The sequence below is a fragment of the Schistocerca piceifrons genome, chromosome X, assembly GCF_021461385.2.
Source record: "Schistocerca piceifrons isolate TAMUIC-IGC-003096 chromosome X, iqSchPice1.1, whole genome shotgun sequence".
NCBI classification, from domain to species: Eukaryota; Metazoa; Arthropoda; class Insecta; order Orthoptera; family Acrididae; genus Schistocerca; species Schistocerca piceifrons.
Window position 1 is genome coordinate 168,179,872 of NC_060149.1, and position 22,636 is coordinate 168,202,507.

Genomic DNA, 22,636 nt, shown 5'->3' on the forward strand with positions numbered 1-22,636 from the left:
AAGTTATTGCAAAAGCAAACATTCCATCAAAACGTTCCCAGTCAGCACTTTTTTTAACAGTCAGTTTTAAAGAACTGATAATTTGTGTCTTCATTCATGTAGTGTGACAACATTTTAAATTTGTGTGTCTAATCATTTACAAACAAAGAAAATAGATGTAAATTTTGACAAAAATAGACACAAATTTTGCCAAAAGTAGATGCCATGTTTTCCGATCCCTAGAAATTAGGTACCTGATGATGATATTTGTTTGTGAGGCACTCAACCATGTGGTTATCAGTGCCTGTGCAACGTCCCAATTTTTTCACTGTCCAATTTTGCCACTTTCCCTAATGATGATGAAATGGTTAGGATAACACAAACACCCAGTCGAACTCAGTACTCAGAGGCGGCAGCGCTAGCCACGAGATAACGAGCTGTTGACTAGAGATTGTCCATCAACATACTGAGGAGTTCCTTCTACAGTTTTTACATTTGAAATTTGGAGTCTAGTTCGGACTGCAATTTCATGTAGCTTTTATAGGGAGCAAATCACCTCTTTACTATTAATTAAGATATCTCAGAAGAGCGAACACTGTACATGAATTTGTCATTTTCACACAGTCTGCCAACTAGTCCTTTTCCTAAAGATCTTTATTACTTTTTCTGCCTTTTTAAATACTGTCTGATATTCACAATAATTAGACAGTTGATTACGCTTCAAGTAAGACTTAACAATTTTTTAAGCAACTGGTAGCAGATATTCCTATGTAGTCTATGTCTTACACCATTTCTTATGTGAACAGCAGATTAGGGCACACTGCCAATAACAAGCAATTTTTTCCACATGAAAATATCTATAGGAATCTGAGAAATAATTGAGCCACTTATTTTCCACATTTTGGTGGTGGTATCACCTCCCCACAGGTCTTGCTATTTTTGCTTCAGCTACTATTTCCTCAACTTCTTCTAGTGTGGGGGATTCTGAATCGCAGTTCGATTCAGATTATGCAAATATATGAGTAGGTTTTTTGTGACTCATAGTTTAATTGGTCTTAGAAGTTATTTACAGTGCCCTTCACTTTGAATGTACAAAGTTCTATTGGACATTAAAACAGATTGGAACCCTTGTAATCTGACAACCTCATTACATGTTCTGCAAAAGTTCCATACATTTTTTTTCCCTTGAAATCTTGTTAAATTTCTGCATACTTGCTTTCATCAAATAGCACTTTTGAGATATGATGTTTTTAGTTTTTCTGGAATACATTGTTAACAATACCGTATTTACTCGAATCTAAGCTGCACTCGAATCTAAGCCGCACCTGAAAAATTAGACTCGAAATCAAGAAAAAAAATTTTCCCGAATCTAAGCCGCACCTGAAATTTGAGACTCGAAATTCAAGGGGAGAGAAAAGTTTTGGCCGCACCTCCAAATCGAAACAAAGTTGGTCCATTGTAATATGAGACACAATTTAGGTCGAATGAATGACGATACAGCTACAGTAGGCTCGAGTCGTAAGCTTAGCAGTTAAGCTTTACTAGGTAGCCATTGCTATGCGTCACGCGCTCCGTCCGTACATATACGTGTACCTTCCCTTTTACACGTGCTTCGTCTGGCTTGAATTAATTGCTTATTTTGCTTTGATCTGGTAAGTGCCATTCTGTTTGTTATAGGTGTTTGCGTTACTCTAAGCTGAAAATGCATTACTGTACTGTGTCATGAATTGTTTGTCGCATTCTGATAATGAGTGTTTACGGCCTGTCACTGCCCGCGGCATGGCTTGTTTTCGTGCACGCTACCGCCACTTACAATTAAAAAAGAGAGGAATTGTTTCATTAGCAAAACAATGGCAAGAGACCGCTATTTGTTGTTACTTACACTGCTGCTTACTTTGATAATGATCAACAAGAACCAAATAATATATTGCTTTCGATAGAAGACGTTCTGAACGAGAGTTTAGCGAAAATTTTTCTCCGTTTGAAAATCTTTGCAGACGCCTCTTTAGTACATTACATTCTGCACAGAAATTAGTCATCTTAGATTTAAAAATCTAGTCAATTGTCGTGCTTCATTTCTGCCTGTATCACTATTAGGCATAAGAATAATACGAATATAAACATGACATGATATGTATATTCTTCCGCGTTTGCTGTTGTCTCACCCTAGTTTCGTAGTTTAATCGGCAGATAGGATTTAAATGAGATAGCAGCAAACACGAAAGAATACACGGCAAAATGTTTATATTCGTATTATTCTTATGGCGAAGAGAATACTGTATGTGATTCACAATTCATAAAAGTTCCTATTAGCAACCATCTCTTCTCCCAGGTAGGAATAAATTCAGAACGTAGTGTTGGCCATATTGACAAACATCCCAAACAGTCTTGCCAGTCGGATTTTCGTACTACATTGAAATGCTGCTACATTCGAAGATGAACGATACGGAATTTGTATTTACTTCGTTGGATAATGTATAAAATGCAGTGGTCGAAACTCGGGGCGGAGAAGAAGGCTTGTCTTCCACCCTTTTTTTTTAATTCATTTACTGACGCGGAGATTTTGGTGCTAGTATTTATCTTTGTGCTGCAAAGCATGCCTATGCAGCGCTACATATAATCGACGGCAGAAGTCATTTGTGGCGGCACCTACCAACATTTTTCAGAACTTCCGCTTACTTTGCACTCGATTCTAAGCCGCAGGCGGTTTTTTGGATTACAAAAACCGGAAAAAAAGTGCGGCTTAGATTCGAGTAAATACGGTAACTACTGTTATTATGCTGAATGGAAAGTGAACACATTAGTAGAAACACCACCACAAATCATGAAGAGGCACACCGATAACTGCTGACGCCTGGACAAGCACCTACATAAAGCAGGACAAGAGTCGTCCTGAAACAAAGATATTTTAATTGGAATAATCTTACCTAAGAGGTTGCATATCTCTGCCTGGTTTCCTCGATCATCTTTTTTATTTAGTAGTTCATCTACTGTGCCTTTAACTGCTTTTGGTATCTGATCAACATACTGAGGTTTAATAAGTGCCTTCAAATGATCTTCTAGAATTTTTGTGAAGTAATTCTGTAATTCTGAACCTCTAAAATGATTCAGTATCTCAGTCCAGTCAGGTGGATCCTGAAAAATATTCATCGTGTACAACAAACACTTTTCATTCAACCATCTAAATTTCAGAGCAAAAAAGAAATTACCATTCAATCAACCAAAGAACAAAGTAGCGGGTATAGGAGAGGTGACAAGTGAAATAGTAATTCTGTTACAACAACTTGCAGTCAGTAGGGCTGAGGCGCAAAAGTCCTTAAATAGATAAAAATGTCTATTATCTTTCATTTACAATCTGGTAAAGGTTTACTGTATTGGCAAGTGAGGTATTCTGCAAACAACTAGAAGAAACTGGCAAAAAAACTTCTAGGTTGCACTAATTTTGAACTACAACACATTTCACAATTAATTACACTAATCACCTCAGCTGAGGACACTAGCACATGCTAGTGAAATTGTGGTCGACATTGAGGGGGTGGCTGGTCTGAATGTCACAGGTGGTAGATATTTTCATCACTAGTGTTTTGTTGGTGTGGTAAGAAAAGGTGGTGATTTTACATCGTTAAGCACTGGACTTTGTACCTATGACTTTGATTAAAATCCAAATCTCTCCACAGTGAGTGTGGTGTTGATGGTCAGTAAATGTGCTATTCATGAGTGGAGGCTGTGGAGTAGCATAATCAGGTTCCATCTTCTACTGTCCATTTCTTAATGCTCTCACTTTACACTGTACACATGCTCATCCATCACTTACACTACAACAGTTACACTTGAGGGCACATGTAGGGAAAAACTGGAAAAATATTCATTTTTTATTGCATAATTTATTATATTGATTCTTTAAGAACAACATTGCAAAGTTTCATAATCGAATTCTGGCTAGAAATTTATTTTAAAAAAGTTAGTTTGGGCATTTGCACCTGCCATACCCCCTCTTTATGCCGTGGTCCACATCTTTTCTACATTAGAAATTTTTTGTGCATTAATTATTGTTCACACACTGAACATTAAGTGCTGCAAACTCATTTCAGTTTTTAGTTTCACATACATATCAACCCACTTTGTTTGGAATGGTTCGGAACAGTGGATGCATAAACAAAAAAGGGTGGAAATGTCAAATTTCATGTGTAACAGGTACAGGAAAATTAAATAACTGTGTTGCAGATGTTGCTCCTAAGTGTGAAGAACAATTTTTGACAAAGTCACCAAGTTCATCAAAGAAGAAAATTAGTGAAGGAATTGATGATTATGTGTACAGTGTCAAAGATGAGTTTTCCAGTGGATTTAGGTTAACTGACCTAGAAATACTTGCCCATATGATTAATGTTTCCATGTGCATGTGGTAATTGTGGGTCAAAGGGTCTTAGACTGTATGATGATGTCCTCAATTGTTGTGAAGATAGCTGCACGTGATGCCTGTCTAGTGTTCAATAGTGGAAATGTAGGTATGACTAAGTGCCTGCAGCGACTAAGCTTCCATCCAGGTGTGTTCACACTGAAGATACTCCAAAGCATCAATGAAGGGCAACAGGACAAAGCTCAGACGTCAGAAGAAAAAATGCAAAATTTGACTGTGCAAAGGAGGCAGGGGAAGAGATTACTCCAGGAAGGTGAGAAAGAGAATAAAGATCATGGATATGAACAACATTAGTCATGAGAGGTATAGCAATATTGTCAAAAATTTAAATAAAATCATCAAATGCAAATTGCTGCAAAAGGGACTTTTTGAGCTATAATGTAACTTTTCTCCAGAACTGTAAAAGCTAACACCCTGAAATTTGGCATAGTTCTTCAGAGTTGCTTCCTAAATAATCCTGTGCAGCACTTTTCCATTATCTTTTCTCTGAGAAAAGTTTTCCTTTACACTTTGACAAAAATAGAGCAGTCCTGGATAACACAAAACTGAAAAATTAATTTCAAAGCTACTGTGACAAATACAAATCTGTTCCACATATTTTATTAGCCTCTTATGCAGATGTAAACTGTGAAATTCCCATTTATTGCTTGAATAGTTTCCAAGAATAGATAAGTTATAGAAACAATGGTAATTAAAAATTCTAATCCTTATAAAATTTATGTCTGTGCAGGCTTTCAAACAAAAATTGCACAGAATTCCAAGTATTGTTGTACATAACAGCCTCAAGTTTTACTATTTTAACTGTAATATTTCTGGATATATATGCCTTTTGCCCTGCGTCTGGCCTTAAGATACCGACACAGAAGTTACTGAAACGGCACACACAAGTAAGTCTCATACCAAACCATGAGGAGACAAATAAATAAACTAACAAATAATGCACAGTATTCATATGCAAATATACAGGATGAATCACCTAAAACTTGCACTGCATATATTCCAGAAATGGAAAGTGCTATTGACTTGGGATTTTCACAGACTGGATCGGTAGCAGGGGCTCGTATTGTTAGCTAGTCAACACATTGTAATAATGCTTGGAGAAAGCACATTTTTTTGTGCAAACGCACTTTTTAAATGGAACAATGCCTGTTGACATAAACAAACTAAAAGTGGGGTCGACTGGAATGTCACTTGTGTTTGTTGCAGGATTCCAATGTGAGTCGTTTACAAGATATTGTATTTTGACAAGTCCCCACACCAACACTTTTACAATACCTATGGTAGCACACACTAAATAGCAACACAACTGCATACACTAGTTATGTGATTCTAACCAGTAACGAGACAATTGACCATCACAGGTTTTGTTCAAAATGACAACCAGTGGAGGCAATACATGCTTCCAGTCTGGTATGGAACGACTGCTGCACATGTGCTAGCATTTCAGCAGAGATGTCCGAGCAATCTGCGGTAATACATCATCGCACATTATCAGGTGTAGTTGGTATGTTCTTGTAGACAGCATCTTTCAGCTTTCCCCACAGAAAAAAAAGCCTACAGGCATCAAATCCAGGGAATGGGCCAGCCAAGGTGCAAGTCCAGCGTCCAGTCCAGTGTCCAATCCCATGATTGGAAAACAATTCTTGAAGACATGCTGTAGTACTTGTGCACTATGATGTGGACAGCCTCTTAGTCTGCAGAGGAACATCATTTAGCATCCGTGGAAGATGGTCTGTTAGCAGGCTGCGATACTTGGGTACATTCGGACATGAAAAACGAGCCTATGAGCTGGTGGTTCACTATCCCACACCACATGTTTACACTCCATGGACACTGACGTTCCAACTCTATATCTACATCAATACACAGCAAGCCACAGTAAGGCGCATGGCAGAGGGTACACTGTACCACCACTACTCATTTCCTTTTATGTTCCTCTTGCTAATAGAGCGAGGAAGAAACTACTATCTATGTGCCTCCATATGAGCCCTAATTTCTCATATCTCATCTTCGTGGTCCTCACACGCAATGTACGATGGCAGCAGTAGAATCGTTCGGCAGTCACCTTCAAATGCCAGTTCTCTAAATTTTCTCTATTGTCTTTCTCTAAAAGAACTTCGCCTTCCTCCAGGGATTCCCATCTGAGTTCCCAAAGCATCATCGTAACACTTTAGTTTTGTTCGAATCTACCACTAACAAATCTAACAGCTCACCTCTGAATTGCTTTGATGTTGTCATTCAATATGATCCAGTATGGATTCCAAACACTTGAGCAGTACTCAAGAATGGGTCGCACCAATGCCCTATATGTTGTCTCCTTTACAGGTGAATCACTCTTTCCTAAAATTCTCCCAATAAACCAAAGCTGACCATTCACCTTCTCTACACAGTTCTCAAATGCTCATTCCAGAAATCTAGAAATACAGAATCTGCCTGTTGTTCTTCACCCATAGTTAGCAGTATGTATCACATGAGAAAATGGCAAGATGAGTTTCACACAAGTGATGCTCTCTAAAACCATGCTGATTTGTGGACATAAGCTTCTCAGTCTCAATCAGTCTCAAATAAGTTTATTATATTTGAACTGAGACTATGTTGAAGGGTACTGCAGCAAACAGAAGTTAGGGGTGTAGGTATGCAATTTTGTGGGTACATTATTTTACCCTTCTTATAGACTGGAGACACCTGTGCTTTTTTCCAGTCACTTGGGACTTGGCACTGGAAGAGAGATTCATGATAAATGCAGGTTGGGTAAGGAGCCAATGCCGTAGAGTACTCTTTAAAAAATTGAACTGGGATTCCATCCAGATCTGGTAATTTTTTTACTTTCATATCTTCAGCCAGGGATGTTTATTACTATGTTGTCCATACGGGAGTCTGTCCGATGGTCAAATGACAGTATGTCTTGATGAAGCAAATGGGGATTGTCAACAGATCAATGGTGCACATTTCAGCAGTTTATCTAGACACAGTCGGAAACTGTGGCTTCATCACTAAACAAGATGCACAATTCATCTGGAGTCTCCTGACTTAATGGCCATGTACAGGAGTTGACACAGTTCCCCTAATTGTTTCCATGCAGCTATTGATAGAGAGAGATGTGATGGGATGGACCTATATCGATGGAGACTGTGTAGGACACATGCCTGACTCATGCCATTTCCTCGTGCAATTGCATGGGAGCTAACATGCGGCAACAGCAGCAAGACCATTAATTTTCCCCCGTTCTGTCGCCACTTGTTTTCTCCTGCTACATTGTCTAGGTGTTACACTACCACTTCCACATAGTTGGTTGAAGAGGTTGATTAATAATTGCCGAGATGGTTGACATCTATTGGAATATTTTGCCACATACACGATACGACAACAAACGGCATTCTTCTTCCCTCTCCATACTCCATGATAATGTTGGCTTTATCTGCATTGGTAAATCCCATCGTCTGCTCACTAGCTACTGCTTTGACTGACACACACTGACAAACAAGTCACAACGTACTCAAGTAATATGCAAAGACTCTGTAAAGAAACTTAAAGCGTATCTAGCAACTATGCATGGTGAATGGTACAAGCAAATGTTGGTGTGGAAACATTTCAAAATTCAATATCTGTTGAACAAATTACACTAAAATCCACCAACAAACGCCACTGGAATTCTAATTTGCCCTACTTTTCACACAAAAATACTCTTTCTAAGTATCATTACAATCTGTTTATTGTCTAACAATACTAGCCCAATTACCAACCTATTCTGTGAAAACCGCAAACCAATAACACTTTCCATTTCCCCAATATTTATGATGGAAGTTTTAGGTGACTCACCCTGTATAAAACATACATTTACATATGAGAAGTTACACAAGGAAGACATTTACTTCTCTTCATCAAACAAAGCTTTATAATCAGAAGACTGTGAATGTGTGAACTCTGACATAAGAGGACAAGAAAAATTAATTTCTTTGCTCTTGCCAAGCAAGTGGGAAGCAAAATGATTTAAACCACCACATTACTAAGCAGATCTAAATAGTAGAGGCTCGAAAGTCATTGTTGTAACTAATGCAAAGTTGTGTCATAATCTCTTAGTTTTATCTACATGTGGACTTTTGAACTCAAAACTAGAAGCCAAATACTGCTGCACCATTTTTGGAAGGATTATATCCGTAATCAACAATGAATAATGTAGGGCCAAAAGTTCATCACTGAACTTGTATAAAAGAATTACCACATAATCTGCACTGACGGAGTAAGTACTTTGTTCAGATCAAGACATTAAACAGACAGCAAAGTAAATTATTTCCAGAAAATCAATATTAAAGAAGCAAGAAGCAACTAACCAATTTAAAAACAACCAACATCACAGAACTAAATATATAAAATTCTATAAGTAAGACAGTGTGGAATAATGAGTATTCATGTTGTTCCTTTCTTCAGTTCAGCATGACTAATTCTAGTTCATTATAAACATTCATATCACTAACTACAAAATTATACATACTGAGTACCGTCCCAAGTTTGGTTTCTGTTTTCCAGCCAATATTTTTAATGCTGTTGATTTCCCGATTCCATTTGTACCCACTAATCCAAGAACTTCTCCTGGACGAGGAATTGGAAGTCTGTGTAACTTGAAGGAATTCTGAGAGTAACGATGTGTTGTGTCCTTTTCTAAGTTACTTGGCAAATTAATGATGTTGATAGCCTCAAATGGGCATTTCTGAAAATAAATAATTGAATATTTAAGTTACACTCTTTGTAACAGTACTGATCACTGCAAATTACAACTTCAACCCTTGAAAATACAACACACAGTCATATCTGGTGCCAACTTAAAAATACAATTTACTTCCGTGACATAATCTGACTCTTTCCTGATTGACACAAAACACAATGTAATATGAATTTTGTTTGCTGGACTACTTTGTTTTCTGGGAATGCCAAATAAATTACAGAAGTTGTGAAATTATTTCAGTCAACTCCTTACTTACCTGGCCACCAAACAGTAAGAAACTTATTTTGTATCCAGTTTCCTAATCATATTCTTGCACATTATTTGCCAGCACACAGTTTCAAGACTTTAAAAAGAACAGATTTTGTGCCTACACTCTACATCAATGTTTCATATTATACAAAATTCCTGGGAATGTGAAAGTAGTATAACATTTTTACATAATAAGTTAATGTCATTTGAAATTCATTTATCCAAAAGAGGTGTGCATGATGTGGTTCTGAAGTTGAACATGCTCGGCACACAACATGCACACAACTTTGCAATAAAAACATCGCCTTTCTAACATATGTAACACTATCTGTCGGCAAAGACTCGTATTACCAGTACATTGGTAGCTGCAGAAATAACAACCATTGCAACCGTGTCTAATAAAAATCCACTTGCAGATACTAAATAAAAATTTTAAAAAGTAAAATTTATAACGTGTTAAGGGTTTCATCAGATTTGCTTATAACTACTTTTATTGCTGACTAGTTTCAAATGCTTGTGTTCATTTCTAAACCATTACCTGCTTCTCTAATGTCTACTCGTACATACTGTAATTTCGATGGAACATTCGAAAGATTTGTTTATACATTAGATCATAACAACAAATGTTATTTGATTGTAATACAATTCCAATGGCACAATTAAAACTTTACCACTATCTACAGTTGTTCATACGTTCAAAATTACTGAATTATACAGTTGCTCATGCTTAAGCCAATGTAACATTAGAATTAATTTAAAAATATTAATCTTTCATTATACAATGAATGAAATAATCACATCCAAGCTTGCTTGTTGGCACAGTTCATGAAAATCCTAAGGATCTTATTAATTTATGGCACCCCACACCAGACTTTAAATAATACACTGCACAAAATACATAAATATACACACTACTTTGTTTCTGTCAGTCTTGTCTATATTAGTCTACTTTTGACAAGTAATTAGCAGATTTTGTTATAACTGCAATGTACAATATTAAAATTTCAATTACATTAACTCCTTTCAATGTTTCTAAAAGATTATTTTCATAAAGAATGACTAATATACAGATCAGAATAACTGATTCATTACTGCTGATTTTATACAGCTCTCTGCTCAGATTAAATGGGCCCAACAACATTGAAGTATACTTGACCAAAAAACAAACAAAAGGAAACATTATACTTTTCTTAGCAAACTTTAGATGAGAACACTTACAACATTTCCCCCACTGAGTCTCAAATTACATGCTCTTCAGAAAATTGACAGTTTCACATCACCAAACATTATGGGTATATATGCGCATTTTAAATGTGGCAATGAGTGGAATACAGCAACACTTGCCACATGTTCAAATGAAGAAAAATACTTCTAGAAAACAGTAAACTCTTAACACACTGTCAGCTGTCCTATCATTCTACTGATTTATTTTTAACCAGAAAACTGGTCACTAACATTGTGAAACTGCAGTACTTTTACAAGTCTGAGGGGGCGAACTGGTGTTGCACCAAGAGAACTACTCTTCTTCAAGGTGTACAACTTTGTTACTACCGTTTTCTCCCAACATTTGAGACTTTAATGAAACAAATTCGTTACACATGTATCATTTGAAGTATTTTCCATCACTGGCCACTACTTTCTCCCATCTTTTGGGCAGTACAAATCCTGCATCGAAAAAAAATTGTTCATCTTTTGGAGCAATCCACAAATCGATCCAATTTGTGACATCTTCATGAGATCGGAAGTGTTTGTTAGCCAGGCCATGCACCATTGATCTAAGCAGGTGATAGAGGGAGCAATGTCTGGAGAGTACGGTGGGTGGGGTAGGACTTCCCATTTTAACTTTTCCAAGTAGGTTTTAACCTCTTTTGCAACGCGTGGTTGAGCGTTGTCGTGCTGCAAAATCACTTTATTGTGCCTCTCGCTGTATTGCGGCCGTTTGTCTTTTAATGCTCTGCTCAAATGCATTAACTGCGTTCGATAATGAACACCTGTGATTGTTTCACTTGGTTTTAACACCTCGAGCTGGTCCCACCAAATGCAGAGCATGATCTTGGAGCTGTGAATATTCGGTTTGGCCGTTGACGTGGAAGCACGGCCGGGACACCCCCACCATTTTGTGCATTTAGGGTTATCGTAATGAACCCATTTTTCATCCACAGCCACAATGTGTTGCAGAAATCCCTTCCGTTTTTGCCTCTGAAGCAACTGTTCACAAACACACAAACACCATTCAACATCTCTTGGTTTCAGCTCACACGTGACCCAAGTTCCTTCTTTCTGAATCATGCCCATAGCCTTGAGACATTTTGAAATGTCTTAGCCTTGAGACATTTTGAAATGGCTTGCTGTGTCACTCCCACTAATCATACCAATTCTTCTTGAGATTGATGCGAGTCTTCACTCAGCAATGTCTCCTATTCTGCATCCTCAAAAACATTCTCTCTTCCACCACTATGCCGGTCTACGACGTTAAAATCACCATTCTTGAAGCGTTGAAAGCACTCACGACACATTCTTTCACTAACAGCGTCCTCACCATACATACTTGAGAGCATTCGATGAGACTCAGCTGCTTCATACTGAAACAAAACAGTAACACCTCCCACAAATGACAAGAATTAGGCTCGTAAACTGACATTTTCAATCAAGAACAACTTTATGATACAGACACAAATCAACTAATGTTTAGATGAGGTTATGTTGACCGAGGTCCAAGCTAAATGCCTGACATATGCAATCTGTTTCTTTCGACCGCTACTTACCGTTGTCGCCACCTATCGGCAAACGGCGGAAGCAAAGTTGTACCCCTTGTAGTATTACAGTAACTGCTTCCAAGTCAGTACCACTGCACTGTCTTCGCAATTTATGCTTTACTTATGTAATACTTTGTTAGTAATCTTCACAAGGAGAAATTTACTATGTTCTGCAAAATGAGGCATTCTGACATTCACAGAAAAAACATTGCTGCTACCCTTGTAAATGAAATATTATACTAAAGAGTTGATTGCTATCAAGAATACTCCTGGTAAAGCAACCCTTAAGGAAAGTATACAGTAACATACCATAAGAGGGCTTCAGAAAATGAAGGTCGCTGTTACAGGCTAGCAAACTACATGTTTAGAATAGTTAATCACAGCCTGTATGAGAAAGTCACTGCCAATGGAAGATTTTAGCACTCGCTTGTCAGTAAACAATATGCCATATGATCTGAGGAACACAATCTTGTTCCAGCAGTAGTTTTCTTTCAGAAACTACAGCTAGTGTAGTTACCAAGATAAAGATTCCTAATTTGAGAAGTGGACTGTTACGAACCAAAAGTTTTGAAATCTGGTCTGTAATGTCTGTTGTCTCTTGCAAGTCCCAATCTTCTGCTCATTGAAAAAAACTGCTGGGCATTATAATGTTTGTAAAGTATAGATATTTAATTAAAATATATGGGCAAGAGCAACACTACTGAAATTTACAATCTCCACCTTAATATTCGTAACAGTATTGAAGTCTATCTATAAAACTTAACTTTCTAACTGCAGAGCTTATTTCATATGTGGTGCAACTAATCACTGAAACACAGCACAGCTGCATTATGGAACCAGGTTCAGATAGCAAAATCAAAATATCTTGGTAAATATCGAATATTTTTTCCAGACTTAGGTTAGCTTGGCTCAAGCTCCAAGTACTGTCCATAAATTACAAAAGTGTTAGCACAAACAACCCACAGGCACAAGTGAACAACAACAGAAGTGAATAGTTAAATTATCAGTAGATGAATGTGCCAGTTTTACCTGAAAGATAACAGAAAATGAAGTACAAGAGTTATTTGGAAAGCTCCAATGGAGACTTTTAAATTCCATTTTCCCAAAACGTAAATTAGTCTTCTCAAACTGCTCGATGGAGAGTTTCACCTCTGAAGCAGCCTCTTCAAACACTTTGTGACGGTTTGAAGATTTTCTTTCAAACTATGCTCACAAGTATAGCTTTGGGGTGAAGACCTGTCATGAATGGCAGGTATGGAAGTATCCATACTCAGGTCCTTTCAAGAACCGCTCAAACTGAAGTTTTTTTTCGCAATACTGAAATATGCTGAAAATGCATATCACTACGTGTTTTCTCTGCAACAGTCACCCACTCAGTCCCTATGGCACATGAATATGCTGATATTACAGCTGGTACTCCATTTTCTTCAAAACAAGAAAATTTCGTGGCAATTGTTGAGGGGACAAATCTGATTTCATCTTCAATATTATTTCTTTTCTATATGAATCTATTGAGTCACAGAGAGACTGTAACAAAGAAAGTAGACTCCACTATTTGCAGAATTCCTAAATAATTACACAGTGTTTTAAGTTGGATCATTATATTAGAGATGATGATGATATAGCACATCTGCTTTGGAATTGCAACTCCAGCCACTCTCCAAGTTTTCAGAGTTAAACAACTACTTTCTCAGTAAACAACCATACTCTGTTCAGTCCCTAACCAAACCAAGTTTCATTTGGAATTCAACACATTTACATTTGAAAATGTTTTTCAATATACAAAGAACTAATCCTGGCAAAAATATAGCTGAACCAAACAACTGCTATTACTTATCACATTATTATTATTTCTTTCCATTCTCAGACGTTATGTCTGGTTTAAAATGGAAAGTGACACGGACCTTGGTCAAGCGTCACTTCCTTTTAACTGTACGGTATATGTTACATTGCATTTAGGAACTTTTGGGTAATTGAACATTTATCAATAATTACAGATTTCTGTAGTTGTATATATACGTTTGGATGTAGCTGTATTGCGTTGATGTACTGGTGGATATTGTGTGGTATGACTCCTGTAGCTGATAGTATAATTCGTATAATGTCAACTTTATCCTGATGCCACATGTCCTTGACTTCCTCAGCCAAGCTGGATGTATTTTTCAATTTTTTCTCCTGTTTTCTTCTGTATATTTGTTGTATTGGGTATGGATATTTCAATTAGTTGTGTTAATTTCTTCTTTTTATTGGTGAGTATGATGTCAGGTTTGTTATGGTGGTGTTTTATCTGTCATAATGGTTCTGTTCCAGTATAATTTGTATTCATCATTCTCCAGTACATTTTCTGGTGCATACTTGTATGTGAGAACGTGTTGTTTTATTAGTTTATGTTGTATGGCATGTTGTTGATGTGTTATTTTTGCTACATTGTCATGTCTTCTGTATTCTGTATTTGCTAGTATTGTACATATGCTTGTGATGTGGTCTACTGTTTCTATTTGTTGTTTGCAAAGTCTGCATTTATCTGTTGTGGTATTGGGATGTTTAATAATATGCTTGCTGTAATATCTGGTGTTTATTGTTTGATCCTGTATCGCAATCATGAATCCTTCCGTCTCACTGTATATATTGCCTTTTCTTAGCCATGTGTTGGATGCGTCTCGATCGATGTGTGGCTGTGTTAGATGATACGGGTGCTTGCCATGTAGTGTTTTCTTTTTCCAATTTACTTTCTTCGTATCGTTTATGTTATGTGATCTAAAGGGTTGTAGAAGTGGTTCTGAAATTGCAATGGTGTAGCCGATGTATTTATATGAGTGATTGCTTTGTGTATTTTGCTAGTTTCTGCTCGTTCTATAAAGAATTTTCTTAAATTGTCTACCTGTCCATAATGTAGGTTTTTTATATCGATAAATCCCCTTCTTTCTTCCTTATGTGAATCTTTCTGTTGCTGAATGTATGTGATGTATTCTATATTTGTGGCATTGTGATCGTGTAAGTGTATTGAGTGCTTGTAGGTCTGTGTTACTCCCATTTCACTACTCCGAATGAGTAGGTCAATATTGGTACAGCATAAGTATTTATAGCTTTTGTTTTGCTTCTTGTTGCAAATTTTGTTTTCCGTATTTTTGTTAGTCTTTGTCTATATTTTTCTTTTAGTTCTTCTTTAATATTTGTATTATCTATTCCTATTTTTTGTCTGTATCCTAGATATTTATAGGCATCTGTTTTTTCCATCACTTTTATGCAGTTGCTGTCGTTATCCAATATGTGATCTTCTTGTTTAGTGTGTTTTCCCATGACTATGCTATTTTTCTTACATTTGTCTGTCCCAAAAGCCATATTTATATCATTGCTGAATACTTCTGTTATCTTTAGTAATCGGTTGAGTTGTTGCTGCCAGTAGTTTTAGATCATCCATGTATAGCAAATGTGTGATTTTGTGTTGGTATGTTCCAGTAATATTGTATCCATAATTTGTATTATTTAGCATGTTGGATAGTGGGTTCAGAGCAAGGCAGAACCAGAAAGGACTTAATCAGTCTCCTTGGAATATTCCACACTTAATCTGTATTGGCTGTGATGTGGTATTATTTGAATTTGTTTGGATATTAAGTGTGGTTTTCCAATTTTTCATTACTATGTTTAGGAACTGTATCAATTTAGGATATACTTTGTATATTTCCAATATTTGTAGTAACCATGAGTGGGGTACACTATCAAAAGCTGTTTGGTAATCAATGTATGCATAGTGTAGCGATCTTTGTTTAGTTTTAGCTTGATATGTCACCTCTGCATCTATCATCAGTTGCTCTTACATCCTCATGCTCCTTTGCAGCAGCCTATTTGTTCTTCATTTATAATTTTGTTCTGTGTTTTATGTGTCATTAATTTCTGTGTAATGACTGAAGTTAATATTTTGTATATTGTTGGTAGGCATGTTATGGGGCGATATTTACCTGGGTTATTATTATTATTATTATTATTACTTATTTAATTTACATGTAATCTGTTTCCAGGAGTATGTGATTTTGTGTTGCTCAGCCAATGTAACCGGAGAGAGAGAGAGAGAGAGAGAGAGAGAGAGAGAGAGAGAGAGAGAGAGAGAGAGAGAGAGAGAGAGAGAGAGAGAGAGAGTGTGTGTGTGTGTGTGTGTGTGTGTGTGTGTGTTTGTGTGTGTGTGTGTGTGTGGGGGGGGGGGGGGGGGGCGGCGGCGGCTAAGGCAGCAGGGATGGCCCCTGCACTAAATTTTTTCCATGTAAATTTTACCATACGATTTTTCATATATATTGAAAAAAATACTGTAATTAGATTTGTTTTATGTTTATTTCCTCTATTTTATAATATCTATATTTAACATGCTGCATTTCCTTGTGTTTTAAGCAAATATTATGCCTTAATTAATTTTCAATTAGTGCTTCAAACCATTTGTGCAGCAGGTGCAAAGAGTCTTCTGTAACAGTCTTCTTAGACTTATAAAATGACATCAGCTTCTCCTGGTAGCTCACCACACAAAGAAATCATTTTTACATTTCTCCTGTGGGGTAGGTTTACAAACAAAACTGGAACCAAATTACCCTCATACAGGTTGATTTTAAACATATTATTCTACAACCCAGGAGTCAAAGATTCCAACAATGGAAAACAACACAATGTGTATTCAAAGAGTTCTTTCTTGTAGAAAGCACTAATTCCTAAAACAGCTACTACTTATAGCAGGGTTGATGAGTTATTCCAAATAGGATAAATGGAATGGTTTACAGAAACTCAGCAAGAACTTAAGACATGGAAAAAACAAAATAAGATATTTTTATGGGGAATATGGAAGACTACTTGACATAGGTCATTCAGATAATCTGAACACATGATAAAAGGTAAGAGGATAAGCATTACTTGGTGCTACAACAGCAATAGGATGACTGACCCACAGTTGATGTGGGTAAAAAACTGAAAGATGAGGAAGAAAAATCACTAAAATACACTCCAACAGAAACTGCATGGTAGAATATTACTTCTGAAGAAATGTTTGTTCATGTTTTCTGACAGTAGAAGTTGTAAATAAAATCACAGTTTCTATAAAAGTGGTGCAATTTACTTATTTGAGGTGGCATTTGTGTGTGTCCACGATACTTCTCTTCAAATAAAAACAGGAAATGGCAGATATGTGGAAGATGATACCACTTTTGAACCAAATTAAACCATACACATTTTCCACTATCAGGCAATTAGGGGTCACCCAGCAGATGACCAACTGATCACAGATTTTCACGTACTTTTTGTTGTAGATTTAAACAGGATTAGTGAGCAGGAACAGCAAAATTTTATCTTTCAGAAAGTTACCTATGGCTTATGACAACCCTACGGTAAAGCACAACTACAGATATAAAATCACTAACAAATTATTCTTAATCCTTACTTACGTCATACCTTTACACAGATTCCACACCCAATACATAATTCTTCAGAAATTGATGCAATTTTGTCATTGGATGTCACCTCAATACATAATTTCCCCATTCGCACAACAGGACATGACTTCTTGCATTCTTGACGACAGCGTTTAGGCTTGCACTTATCAGCTGTTACAATAGCAATTCTTGTAAGTTTATCGGTTTCTTCTGTAGCTTTGCTTCTTGGCATATTTGTTCTGTAAAATAAAAATATTTAAAATTTCACCGAAATTCATTATAATCATCCTGCACTTTTCTATTGGCATCAATATATAAGGGGCGTTCAAAAAGAAACGAGCCAGAGACATAATTACGGAAACCAGTACCTGTATGTTAGAAGTATTGACCCTGGCTATTGAGACACTTGTCCCACTGTGACACAAGGCAGTGAATGGTTTCTCATAAAATTCCTAGGGCTGAGATGTTAACCAGTTCCACACACAAAGCTGGATGTCATCGTCCGAGGTGAATCGTTTGACCCCTCAGAGTCTTTTTAAGGGGACCAAAAATTCATTCTTTCTGATTCACTTCCTGCAGCATGGGATAACAGTGAATGCCCAGTGTTACTCGCAAACCTTGACCACCCTTCACCAAGTGACCAAATGAAAACAACCAGGCAATCTCACCCGTGGGGTCATTCTGCTCCACAACAATGCAAAACCTCATACGGCCAACACAGTCGCAGCACTCCTGCAGAAATTCAAATCTGAGGTTCTAGGCCATCCACCATACTGTCTGAACCTCTCTCCCTGTCATTACGCTGTTTTTGGTCCTCTTCAAAAGGCTCTGAGGGGCAAACAATTCACCTCGGACGACGAGATCCAGCTGTACGTGCGGAACTGGTTAACACTGTAGCCCCAGCTATGAGACAGCCATTCCCCACCATGTGTAAAAGTGGGACAAGTGTCTCAACAGCCAGGATCAATACTTCTAACATACAGGTACTGGTTTCCGTAATTATGCCTCTGGCTCGTTTCTTTTTGAATGCCCCTTATATAACACCATTTATCAATTTAAAGATAACACAAGAAACTATATTATTAAATATATGGAAACTGATTATTAAAGCTGTACATTAAATATTTTCATGATTCTGTGGACTGCAATGGCAATACTAATTTAATTGTTCGTGATCCCACACTGTCATTCATCTATGGTCAATCTACAATCTAAAACTCAAGCAAGAGTTTATTTCTAATATCTCAGGCACTTGCCACTACGTTAAAACTCAGTTCTGTTTTACTACTACAATTTTGTTACCTAACTTTCCTGCCACAAGGCAGAATATCAGGACAAGTCACAAGGCGGTGTCGTGTATAACACTGAACTAAAAGAACTGTTATTCCCTTCATAAATAAGGTGCATCTGGTTTACGCGCATAACACACTAAGCACACACTAGCGCTGTCTCCTGTGCAAACAACAACAAACAAGACATCTTGGATCCAACACCACCTTGTGGTGGGAAGTTTAATATTGATTGAGGTATATGTGTTTTATTAACTCATTTACATGACTCTTCAATAAATATACCATAAACCATTTGAAAACACTTTTCCAAGACAAGTAACAATGTAACCTCAATGGCATGATATGGGGCAGGTTTCAATGGACCCATGAGGAAGGACCTGAAAACTTTTAATGTAGCCCCAGCCCATGGAAATAATATACTTCAGCAAGAATGTATTACTATATGCAACACTAGGAATAAGTGAGAACAAAGTAAATGTAAAGGCCACAAAAGCAGTAAAAAGTGTCATAACTGTTAGAACTGCTGCAGATCTATACAGATGTATTATACTGCTTATTTTACAGATAAGTAATGCAGTCCATATTCAGATAATTGCATTCAGACACCAACACAGCCAAATTGTTACCACTCAAATTATACAAGTCAAGTAAGCTGTCACTGCCGATGAAAAATGTAAACTTATGATTACAGTACTCAAAGTTAATATAAATTATGGACTAACAGACAAGTTAACAGTTTGCACATAACTAAACAAAATGGTTGGGCTGTAGCATACAAAGTAGATGGGATATAAAGAACATCACTAAAATTAACCTTGTCAAATGTTTCACAAGTCAGCATAAGCAGCTTATCTTACGAAAACTTAAAAACACTATCGTATCAAAAAACAACTTTTTATACAACAAAATTTGCATTTTTTGACATTTATGAATTATACAGGGTGATTCAAAAAGAATACCACAACTTCAGGAATTTAAAACTCTGCAACGACAAAAGGCAGAGCTACGCACTCTCTGCCGGCGAATTAAGGGAGCTATAAAGTTTCATTTAGTTGTACATTTGTTCACTTGAGGCGCTGTTGACTAGGCGTCAGCGTCAGTTGATGCTCAGATGGTGACCACTCAACAGAAAGCTTTTTGTGTTATTGAGTACGGCAGACGTGAATCGACGACAGTTGTTCAGCGTGCATTTCGAACAAAGTATGGTGTTAAACCTCCTGATAGGTGGTGTATTAAACGTTGGTATAAACAGTTTACAGAGAATGGGTGTTTGTGCAAAGGGAAAAGTTCTGGACGGCCGAGAACGAGTGATGAAAATGTAGCACGCATCCAGCAAGCATTTGTTCGCAGCCCAGGAAAATCGGCTCGCAGAGCTAGCAGAGAGCTGCAAATTCCACAATCACCTGTATGGAGAGTCCTACGAAAAAGGTTAGTTATGAAACCTTATCGTCTGAAATTGGTTCAAGGCAGGCAGCCCATGACAGAGCACTTCATCACTGGCCTCCAAGAAGCCCTGATCTTACCCCCTGCGATTTTTTCTTATGGGGGTATGTTAAGGATATGGTGTTTCGGCCACCTCTCCCAGCCACCATTGATGATTTGAAACGAGAAATAACAGCAGCTATCCAAATTGTTACGCCTGATGTGCTACAGAGAGTGTGGAACGAGTTGGAGTATCGGGTTGATATTGCTCGAGTGTCTGGAGGGGGCCATATTGAACATCTCTGAATTTGTTTTTGAGTGAAAAAAAAAACCTTTTTAAATACTCTTTGTAATGATGTATAACAGAAGGTTATATTATGTTTCTTTCATTAAATACACATTTTTAAAGTTGTGGTATTCTTTTTGAATCACCCTGTATATCCATTTCTCAAGTTTTCAAAGGAAATCTAATACACAGGCTGGATGTTTTAGTTGGTTCTTTGTCTGTTGAAGTGAACCCCACAATGAAACAGGAAACTAGCACAAGGACAGGTAATTCAGCTGTTTAGAACTTTAGTCTCAGTCCTATACCAGGAAAGTGAATAAAAAAGTCAATGTTTTTCCAAAAGCAACCATAAGAAGTAGAACTTGAAGAAAGAGGAAAATCACGTTAATTGAGATTCAAGGAGGGAGGGAAAGAGGGGGCAGGGGAATGAGTTGAAGAGGAAATCTTTAAAAGGTTAGAATACAACGTGAAAAGCAGGTTCAAAGGAAATTAAACTGAGGGAATTGAGAGAGGATTGGGGGAAAGGAGAAAATGGAATGTAAGGCTGCAAAGAATGTTTACATTTGATTTCTGACAGCGAAATTCTTTTACCAGATGAGTAATTGCGAAGATTTTGTTAAACTACTGATTTATTTCCCCAAATCTCACAGTCTGAAGGAAACACAGACTTAAAAATGATGCCGATGTATGAATAAGAACAAATTATTTTATTCCTGTGGAGTCTGCAGGGAAGGAGGAGGCAAATGTCAGACACTTAAATTCATGCAGATGGAAGATTCTTGGAATCCCTGTTGAAAAGGCCCCTTCAGTATACGTACATTCATTTTTTGTTCAAATAGTTTTAGTTCACAAAAGGCTAGGGATAATAGTGTTGAAACAGCTGTTGAGCACAACAGTGTCCTCACAGTTATATAAATATTTATGAAGGAATTTCAGAATTGCATTACTTTGCTTGCTTGCTTGCAGCCATAACTAGGTTCCATCTCAATAAACAGTGAGTATGTGTGTTCCAGTTTGAGGAGTACAGAAAAAATGATTCAATAGTGTTCAATGAGAACTCTATGAGAGAGAGTACCTAGATGTCCAATGTCTTATCTACTAGTAATTTCAATGATATTCGTCCACCTTCACTAAATAGAGATGACAGTGAGGAAACCTCTGATGAGCCTAACCAGCACATGTGTGCTTACTGAAATAAGGTGCACATTTGTTACACAAATACCTGACTATAGCTTGTCATTTGTCAACTCTATTCACTCACTGTCCTTGCCCAATGTGATACTCAGTAGAATAACACCACCTCCTCCAGTTTCTGGAGGGGGAAACATATGTCATGAATTTTTTGAACTAGATTATCCAATGGATACATTTGTTGAAGTTCCCACAGCGAGTAGGATTGCCCCAAATTTAATACCATCCAATCTTATGATCAAGATTATGAGAATTCCCTTATGTGATAATGGTTGCAGACAAAATAAATACACCAAGAAACAATTTCCATACTTTTCTTAATTTGATCAGCATCTACAATCTGAGGTTAAGAATGGCTCTGAGCACTATGTGACTTAACTTCTGAGGTCATCAGTTGCCTAGAACTTAGAACTAATTAAACCTAACTAACCTAAGGACAACACACACATCCGTGCCCGAGGCAGGATTCGAACCTGCGACCGTAGTGGGGGCGCGGTTCCAGACTGAAGCACCTAGAACCGCTCGGCCACATCGGCTGGCGTGGGGGGAAGTATTTGTTGTGTTAGGGAGGGGGGGGGGGGAGGAGTGGGAAGGAAGTATTTGTTGTGTTAGGGAGGGGGGGGGGAGGAGGAGTGGGAAGGAAGTAAATTTAAAGCAGACTAGAAGCATTATTAAAATTTGAAAAACTAATAAAATGTAGCCAGCTAAAAATACAGAGGAGACCTGGGAATATTTAAACTAAACTTTATGTTATTACATAAATATAACTTGGCCAGTTGTCCATACAATCATAACCAGTAATTATAGTGAGAAATGGATTGCAACCACCACTTTCTAGTTCAGGGAAGAATTCTTACACATGAAAATTACCAAATAAGCAACTCGCATGCTAGTCATAATGGTTACAAAGTAA

General features: G+C 37.3%; 1 protein-coding gene across 1 annotated transcript in view; it reads right to left on the bottom strand.

The window, feature by feature from the left end:
- The window catches only part of LOC124721470 (protein Pixie), a 64,948-nt gene that overhangs the window by 39,010 nt on the left and 3,302 nt on the right, over positions 1 to 22,636 (bottom strand). The window contains exons 2-4 of the mRNA XM_047246465.1: positions 17,552 to 17,771; positions 8,889 to 9,104; positions 2,907 to 3,114 (exon numbers count right to left, since the gene is read on the bottom strand). Coding sequence (XP_047102421.1) covers positions 2,907 to 3,114; positions 8,889 to 9,104; positions 17,552 to 17,764 — 637 coding nt within the window. The 5' untranslated portion in view covers positions 17,765 to 17,771. The remainder of the gene's footprint in view (positions 1 to 2,906; positions 3,115 to 8,888; positions 9,105 to 17,551; positions 17,772 to 22,636) is intronic.